The sequence below is a fragment of the Trichoderma virens genome (genome assembly GCF_000170995.1).
Source record: "Trichoderma virens Gv29-8 chromosome Unknown TRIVIscaffold_63, whole genome shotgun sequence".
Lineage (NCBI taxonomy): Eukaryota > Fungi > Ascomycota > Sordariomycetes > Hypocreales > Hypocreaceae > Trichoderma > Trichoderma virens.
This window is the reverse complement of record NW_014013686.1, coordinates 69383-78528: the sequence shown is the minus strand read 5'-3', so window position 1 is coordinate 78528 and position 9146 is coordinate 69383. Positions and strand designations below refer to the sequence as shown.

At 33.3% G+C, this 9146-nt stretch overlaps 2 protein-coding genes across 2 annotated transcripts; both read right to left on the bottom strand.

Moving 5' to 3' along the window:
• Nucleotides 1-3724: 3724 nt before the first annotated feature.
• Nucleotides 3725-6128, bottom strand: TRIVIDRAFT_201730 (uncharacterized protein; the record flags this gene model as incomplete). The annotated part of the gene is made up of 4 exons (XM_014100501.1): nucleotides 3725-3748; nucleotides 3894-5902; nucleotides 5957-6077; nucleotides 6126-6128. 4 exons carry the CDS (start codon nucleotides 6126-6128, stop codon nucleotides 3725-3727), a joined length of 2157 nt encoding a protein of 718 aa, XP_013955976.1.
• Nucleotides 6129-7391: 1263 nt separating this feature from the next.
• Nucleotides 7392-8376, bottom strand: TRIVIDRAFT_222752 (uncharacterized protein; the record flags this gene model as incomplete). The annotated part of the gene is made up of 2 exons (XM_014100500.1): nucleotides 7392-7747; nucleotides 7815-8376. 2 exons carry the CDS (start codon nucleotides 8374-8376, stop codon nucleotides 7392-7394), a joined length of 918 nt encoding a protein of 305 aa, XP_013955975.1.
• Between the last annotated feature and the right edge of the window lie 770 nt (nucleotides 8377-9146).

Genomic DNA, 9146 nt, shown 5'->3' with positions numbered 1-9146 from the left:
TTAGAAAATATTAAACTACTAAATATAAATCTTTTAAAAAAATATAGAAAGTAATTATAAATAAAAAGAATTATATATAATATATTAAATTAAAAAATATAATAAAATACTTAAAAAAATTAAAAAATATATTAAAAATTAAATAAAAAATAAATTCCTTTTATAAATTACATTCAAAAATAGCTAATTAATAATTAAAATTAAATATTAAATATTATTAAATTTATAAAAAAAAATTATAAAATATATTTATAAATATTTTTAATTTAAATATTAAAGAATTATAATTATAAATTAATAAATATATATTATTTATTTATTTAAAAAAATAAAAAAAATAATAGTTAATATTATATTAATATATAATAAATATTAATAAATAAAATATAAATAATATAAATTATATAAAATACTATAACTTTTATTAATTTTAAAGTTACTTTAGGAAATTATTATATTTAACTATATTATAAACCTACTAATATTATAAAAACCCTTTATAAAAGTTATTTATAATAGTATATTTATAATAATAAATAAATTTATAAAATAAATATACTTCCTATTATATAAAAAATTATATAATATAGAAGATTTTATATATACCTATATTAAAATAATAATAATTAATTACAGCTTATTAAAAAAAATTATTTTAAATAAAAAATAAATATTTACTTTTAAGTTTTAGTAAAAATTAATAATAAAACTTAAAGTTAATTATAAACTTAATACTATTTACTATTTATAAATAAATAAAAAAAAAAAAATAAACTAAATTATTAAATAATACTTATAATACTATATTAATTTTAAATAAAATAATTAAGTTAAAAAATTACTTTTTATTTAGCTTTATTATAATAATATAAAATTTAAATTTATTAAATTAATATTATTTTATATATTTTATAAATATATACTTTTAATATATAGACCCCCCTTTAAAAAACTAAATATTAATAAAATATAAATATAAATAAAATTTATAATTAATTTATATAAAAAACTATATATTTAGCTTAAATTTATATAAAATTATATAAAATATTATATAAACTAAAATAAAATTAAAAAACTAAACCTTTAAGAAAAAAATATAGTTTATTTAATTTAATATTTATAAAGTTATAAAATATTAAATATTAAAATAAATTAATTAAATAATAAATTAAACTTTAAAAAAATTAAACTATTTAAAATTTTAAAAAAAATTAAAAAAATTAATTATAAATTTAAAATATTAAAAAATATAAAATTAAATTACTTAATATTTTATATATTATTATTAAAAAAAATATAAATTAATAAAAAAATAAAAAAATTAATTTTAAATAAAATTATAATATTTAAAAAAGAAAAAAATTAAAATATAAAAAAAATATTTACTATATATTAAAACCTAAAATATAATAATAAAATAAAATATTTAATTTAATAGGAAAATTATAGACTTATTTATAATACTTAAAAACTTATTAAAAGCTTTAATTTTTAAATATTAATAAAAAAGTTTTATTAAAAACTTAAGCTATATTATTAAAAACTGTATTTTAATTAATTATATTAACCCTACTGAAGGCTTATATATTAATAATTGTTTTTAACTTAATTTATTTTATTTTATTTAATTTATTTAAAAAAATAAATACTTTTATAAAATATTTATTTTTTATAAATATTAATTTATTTATATTACTTTTTTAACTTAATTAATTATATAAATTTTTTATTTATTTATTAAATTAATAATATTATTTATTATTATTATTATAATAGCTTTTATTTTATTTAGTATTTTTTTATATTTATATATTTTTTTTAATAACTAAATATTATATTATAAAATTAATATAAATATTATTAATTAAAAAAAAAATTATTTATTATTAATTAATAAAATTCTATTTTTAGTATAAATATAATTATAATAAATATATTTTTTATACTTTAAATACTTAATTATTATTTTATAAAATAATTTATTAACTTTATAATAAAAATAAAATATAATAAAAAATTTAATAATTTTAATTATTAAAACTACTATTTTATAATAATTTAATTTATTTTTTAAATTAAAAGAATATTATTTAATAATACCCTTAAATATAATAAATATAAAAAAAAAGATTTATAAAATTAAATTATTATAAAATTAAATTATATTTTATATATAAATTTTAAAAGTAAAATTAATAAAAGAAAATATTATATTATAACTTAACTTAATAAAAGTATATATTTTAGCAAAAGTATAAGCAAAAGTAATAAATAAAAATATAATTTTTTTTATTTTATAATAATATATACTTTAAAAAATATAAAAATAGTTTTATTTTTATAAATATAATAATATAAATTTAAATAAAAATATAAAAATAACTAAATATATAAATTTATTTTATTATGTTTATTTAAATAGTTTAAATAGCTAATTATTAATAAAGTATTAAAACTAAATATAAATTACTTTTTTTATTTTACTTTTATACACTTATAATTATAACTGCTTAAAAGCCACTTTCTGTCCTCTCTGCTAATATAAACCTATAACTTAGGTTTATTACCTTAGGAACCCTTACCCTATACTAAGAATAGGGATCAGGACGTTACACATAGACTAGGCGGAGGACTTAATGAGGATGCCTCCGCTGTACAGCTTTTAACATAAAAGGGAAATATTTGTAAATAGAAAAGGGAAGCTTATAACTTAGTATTTTTTACTCTATAAGCTAAATAATATAATAAATTATTATAACTAAAAGTATCAGCTGTTACAGCATTGAACCTCTCATCTTGATATTCAATTTAACCTGCACAACTAAGAGTATATTTTTAAGAAAATAAGATAAAAAATAACTTGTCAAAATTTAGAATATATTCATACTATGATGATAAGTGTTGAAATATTATCTATTTAATATACTATGAATTGTTCGAAAAAGTGTATTGCATATTCTGTTTGCCTCCAAGCGAGAAATATATTTCTCCTTAAATTGTATCTTAATATCGATTTGCTGGCTGTTATATAATACTTCGACGGCAATACTAAACTTTTAGTTTGTTAGCTTATTTACTTTTAGTCCATGCCACCCCCATACCATACTACGTACCTCTACTGGATCATGTCCGCCTATATACCGTAGGGAACATGGCTGTACGGATCTGGCAGACTCTGGTATTTGCTTTTCGATAGATAGTACTGAATTGAATAAACCAGTGGTGCCAATATTCAATGATTCATATACTTGATCAAGGGGATAAGCTTGGTACTGCAAGCTGTTGATATAGGCTCCTTGTGTCTTTTGTAGCGTTTCGATCATCGATACATTTGTATCCAGTTGAACTTGTAAAGGTATTACATTGGTGAATAGACCAAAAATTTCGCCAACTCCTTTCACAGGAATGTCACGTCCTGTAGCCATTAATCCAAAGCATGGCGCTTCTGATCTTGTGTATTGATGTAAAGCACGTGCCCATGCCGTCTAAATAAGAGTTGCTAGTGTAACTTCCGCATCCGCGCAGAATTGGTGCACTTTGTCCGCAGCAATATTTTCAAGATGGATAGTGAACATTGCTTTTTCTAATTCTTGGGGGCCACTGGTGAAGCTTAATAGGGTAGTTCCGATGTATTTTAAATAATTTATCCAAAAGGAGCCGTTGATCTACTTTCTGGTACCTTCGAAAATATACCCGATGAAGTCCCTATAAATGGGACCACCTAGATCGAGGTCACCGTTCTACGCTAATTGGAGGTCGTGAATAAGTATGTTCGAAATGGAATAAGCATCAAAATTTGCGTGGTTCATCTCAAGGGAAAGATGTTCCCTTTTCCCATCAATTGGATTAATAGATAAATGGTGTTGCAGTCCGTGTTTTGTATAGCTTACTAGGAGTAACCCATCCAAACGTTCCTTGGCGAGGATTGCAACGTCCATTCCGTTCAATGGCACTTCGGATTCCCGATATTTCAGAATAACTGTTATCATACCTGGGCTCCTCGACTCATTTTTAACGAACACGGCGCGTAAAAGCTGATGTTTCCCCACAACTCTCCTCCAGGCTTCCTTGATTTTCATGATATCGATCTTGGCGTGAGAAGATGTCATTTCAAAGTTCATTACTGATCGATAATTTCTGGAGTCTTTCTCTTGTGCATTCAAGATGCTTTCTTGCACTGGCGAGCAAGGATAAATATCTTCTATGTCTCTAGTGCCAGTTAAACCAAGCTGCGGGAAAACTCGACTCTGGAACTCAGTAATACTCTCATAAGTCTTGAATACCAAGGGGAAATCCGCTAGTGTCCACTCTACTTGCCTCTGCGGGAGCACTGTGAGTCGCTGAAGTGTTGCTAGATACTGCTTGGCCCATAATGTAATCTTGTCATGATGACATAGTTTCTGTGGATAGTCAATTGTGACCGATAAACACCCCTTATCTGTTTGAGCTTCCACTTGAAATATTGCAAACCACCTTAATCCGGAATAGGGCTCTGGCTCACAGCCAGCAGGAAGTGCAAGATTTTCAAAGAGCGAGTCATCTCTCTCTAGCTGCTGAAAAGAACCGACAAAATTGAGCAGAATTTCAACCGGAAACTGCGCTGCATTTACTTTTGCCTGGTCAGAGTCGGCGAAATGTGAGGTGAAGTGTGACCAGCCATTCTGTGATAGTGCTCGGATCCAATCCTTGACACTACGTACAGTGTGCGATAAACTGACATCAGAAATGGACTCCATCTCTACGCATATGGGAAAAATTGTAGTGAACCAGCTCACAGTGTGAGAAACATCAATCTCGTCATTCCAAGGTTCACGACCGTGACCTTCTGTGAAGATATCTGGGAGAGGGCGTTCTGAAAAGACAGTGTGAAAAGAATAAAGTAGTGCTGCTGCCAAAAGCTCCAGCGGACGTGTATTAAAAGCAGCGTTACAAGTACCAAGGATCGCTGCAATAACTATTTCATCGAGAGCGAAGCGATTTGATGCTGTTGCGCCTTCCACCACAGCATTAGAATTTATACCCCAGAAAGATAGTAGCGGTGGTTGGGCTTTATATGTCGCGCTGCTTAGATCGGCGGCATATTTTGACTGCATTGTAGTCCATGATTGAAAGCTCATTGTCGGAGAAATTGATATATGCCCAGCATTTACGAGCTCTTGAAGCTCGTGCAATATGATACGCCATGACACCAAGTCAACAACGAGGTGATGAGCTGTGATATATAGTGTTTGAAACTCAACATTATGAAGTAGGACGCCAGAAAGAACTGGGCCGTCCTTGATGTCAAGCAGCTCGCGACAGTGGCGTATACCCTGCGTTCTATCTGACGAATCTTGAGCATGTACCTCGCTGATATGGAACGAACCAATGATATCGCTGACAATGCGCTGTTTCCAACCGTTCTCGGTTCGACTGTATCGGGCGCGCAGCATTGCATGCCTTGATACCACGGCCTCCATCGCACTTGCTAGTGCGTCATATGAAACATATGAGCGCAATTTTACGTAAAATCCTTGATCAAAGCAGCGACTGGGATTTGGTTCCAGCAATACGTACAATTGCTGAATGGGGCTTAATTGAAAAGGTTGATGAACGTTTTCGACATTTCCCACGGAGAAGTCAGATGAACCTTTCAAGGCCATGGTAACCGCTAGACGGGATATTGTCTTCTCTTGGAGAATATCCATCATAGAAATGTTGCCTAATGAAACACGTGCAGCAGATGAAAGCTGCTTTGCAATGATAGAATCACCGCCAATATGGAAGAAACTATCATCAATTCCGATGCTCTCTTCTTTCAAATTGAGTACTTGGGCCCATAACGCTCGGAGGCGAATTTCTATCTCTGTCCGTGGCGACCGTTTAACCTCGTGTAGAGATGTCTTTAGGCGCGTTATTTCTTGTGTGGATAGCGCAGATGCTATTGCTCTTAGCTGACGCCGATCCGTCTTACCTGATGGTGTCCAAGGTAGGCTTTCCATGGGAATAAAAATAGACGGAACCATATACGCAGGCAACACTCTCTCTAGATGATCTGACTCTCTTAATCGGATCACATACTCCTGTGTTGCCGTCTGCTTGTAATCTCAGAAAGCATACCAAAGATGAGCTCTTTGACATACCATGATCTAAGAGGGCGATCTCTACCACGACTTCCAATATTTCAACAGTCGCTAGTTTTGCTTGGCATTCAATCTCACCAATCTCGATTCACTGGCCGCGAAGCTTAACTTGGGTGTCTTTTCGCCCCAGCAGTTGGATCGACCCATTCATATTATATGCTGCCATGTCCCCTGTCCTGTAAAACTTTGAGCCGCTGAATGGTCCGAATGAGAATCTCCAAGCTGGGGCGTCAATAAAAGCGGCAGCGGTTTTTTCACGATCTCCAAGGTACTCTCTTCCAATTGTTGGTCCTTCGATAATAACCTCTCCAGGTGTTCCAATTGGCATAAGACGGTTGAGATTTACTGGATCGACAATCCAATATCTGCCGGTTGCAGCCTTCCCAACTTCAGTAGGTGCCGACAAAACAGTGAGCCTTGCAGATGATACAACCGCAGACGTCTCTGAGCTGCCATAGGTTTGCCGTAAATGAACATTTGGCGCCCATTCTTGAATTTGAGATAGATAGATGCGTTCGCCGCCCACGCAGACTGTTTGAAGAGATGGGACATCTTGTTGCCGCACTGACCCCAAAACCGTTTATGTCAAGAAGGCCCAATTGGCCTTCAGTCTATTGATTGCCTGAGTCAAGTTACCTCTCTCTTCGTCAGATGGTATGCAAATACAGCCGCCATAAATTAAAGTCATCAGCATTTCCATAATTGCACCGGCGAAACTATACGATCCAAACTGCAGTGTACGTGTGGCTGGGCTCATATTCATGGATGCTCCATGGCCTGCAGGGCTAAATAGCAGAGTAATTGGGAATCCCTTTTGGCTATAAATTGAAAGGTGTTGCATCTTGTGGAGCAATTACACCAGAACCCATTTCAGAAACCCCCCCTGCCGCACGTAGGTATTTGGTTCGTTCGAGGTTTTCCCTTGTATACTCCGTATAATCTCAAAAAAAAAAAAAAAAAAAAAAAGATTGGTTTACCCGAAAGAGAGCGACTTGAGCAGATCATTAAGTAAATCGCTGCTACAATGGGAGTATCATTCTGATTAAGACATATGTTATGATGACTTCGATCTAGCTAAATAAATGCTCTCTTCCACTGGAACCGCTTCATGAATGCTCCCTGAGTCTAGAACTTGCCCTAAAAAGTTAACGTTGGTAGTCAGCCATTGGGTATTAATCGGAGGGATGATTACACATTATACACGCGCTCGCCATAATCTCAAACAGATCTCTCCTTCTCCAAAACATCAGACAGTGGATTTTCAATTTACAAAAATATAAGACAAGAAGCGAAAGCTGTCAACAGCAGCGTCGCCGCAAGCGTTGGCACAGAATTGGTACCAGCAGCACCAGGGTGATCACTACTTCCTTTGTCTCCATTGCTTCCCTTGCTTGACTCATTGGGATCTCGGCTGCCGCTGGTAACGTTGCTGGGACGCAGGCAGCGTAGTGTTGATGCGGCCATGGTGATATTGTCTGACGTGCCGGATGCGTGGCTCCACGTGAAGAGTACTGGCCAGATGTTTCTAACGGCAGTATCGTATTCTGTTTCGTTATTCTCCGATGCCGGCGGAAAGCCAAAGGTGAAAAAGCGGCTACCAGCGAGCAGTTTCTCGTTAAACTCTTGGATGGGTCAGCTCCATCTACCTTCCCCTCTCCCTATACATATCAGACGGTGCCATCAACTTACCAAACGAAACCACTTGTAAGACTTGGTTCCCAGACGGAGACAGACCGAGCCAGTCGCGACAAGAGTCTGGTACAGTAGCCGAACCACAATCGGTTGCTTGCTGCTGAACCGCACTCTGCAAGTCTTCTCGGCATTGCCGTGAGAAAAAGCCACAGTTTCCGCCTTTGCTCGCATCGTCCTGGTTATCCGCTGTCGCGTTAATATTGAGACCAGAGAAGATGTAGCCGCACACCCGGTTCACACCCGCAACCTTCTCAACCTCTGTTTTTTCTACGTTATTGAGGCTCATGGAGACGAACTGGGTGAACTCCTCTTTCTGAGCAGCGCTGAGGCTTTTGTCAGTAGAGCCATTGAGTGGAATGTTGGCCTGAAGCGATATCTCGATGTTCCACTTATGCCCATCTCCCTCCAAAGACTCATTCGATGAGGACAGATTGAATGCCGGGATGCTAAATAAACCAGTAGCATTGGCCTGCGATGAAGGCCGAAAACAACTGTCTGGAAGTCCCCATGGCGCTTTATTACCAACAGCTAGAAATCCCCCTGTGCCAATGTCGGCCATGGCCAGGGGTAACAGACTCGCGACGCAGGCTGCTTGGAACAAAATAGATGTCATATTATGTTGCATGCTGTATGTGTGTGTGTATGTTGTGTGGCTATATAACATGGTATTGGGAGAAGGTTGAACATCGGTTGATAGATGATATACCTTACGATCCCGAAGAAACATGTTCATTTTCACTCAGCTATGTAGTGCGAAATATTTTTGGAAACCATACTAGTCTTACTCATCTGCCACAAATCACATTTGGTTATTGTATTGAAGAGCTAATTATCTTGGAGCTGATTCATGCGCACCATCTAGGTTTCAGTATAAGCTAAAAAAATGTCGGTGACGCAAATAAGCACTGAAAATAGACCAGGCTCAAGCAATCGATGTCTACTCCGTTAATGTTAGTGACAAGAAAGAAACCAATCCAGAATCAGTGTTGTTCTTCGTTAACCACAAGCAGTTTAGGCATCCGCTATATATAAACAGGTACCCTGAAGATAAATAAGCACTAATATAGTTTGATAAGGCTATTTGACCAGTCTTGTACTCCATAATCGAATGATAGATGAGATTGGTACCTAAATTAAGGCCATCCCGGCTTTTGTAAGATAGATAAATCAGACAAATATTTCCTTCAACTCGATGGCAGAAACAATCGGTAGAAGAAACAAGACAAACTTTCATTTCAAAACGACCCCTAGCTGTGCCGGAGACTTTATTCCAAGAGAAATGCAACCCCAGCAGCCGAGCCTGATTATCGTCTACCTTGCATTGGAGCG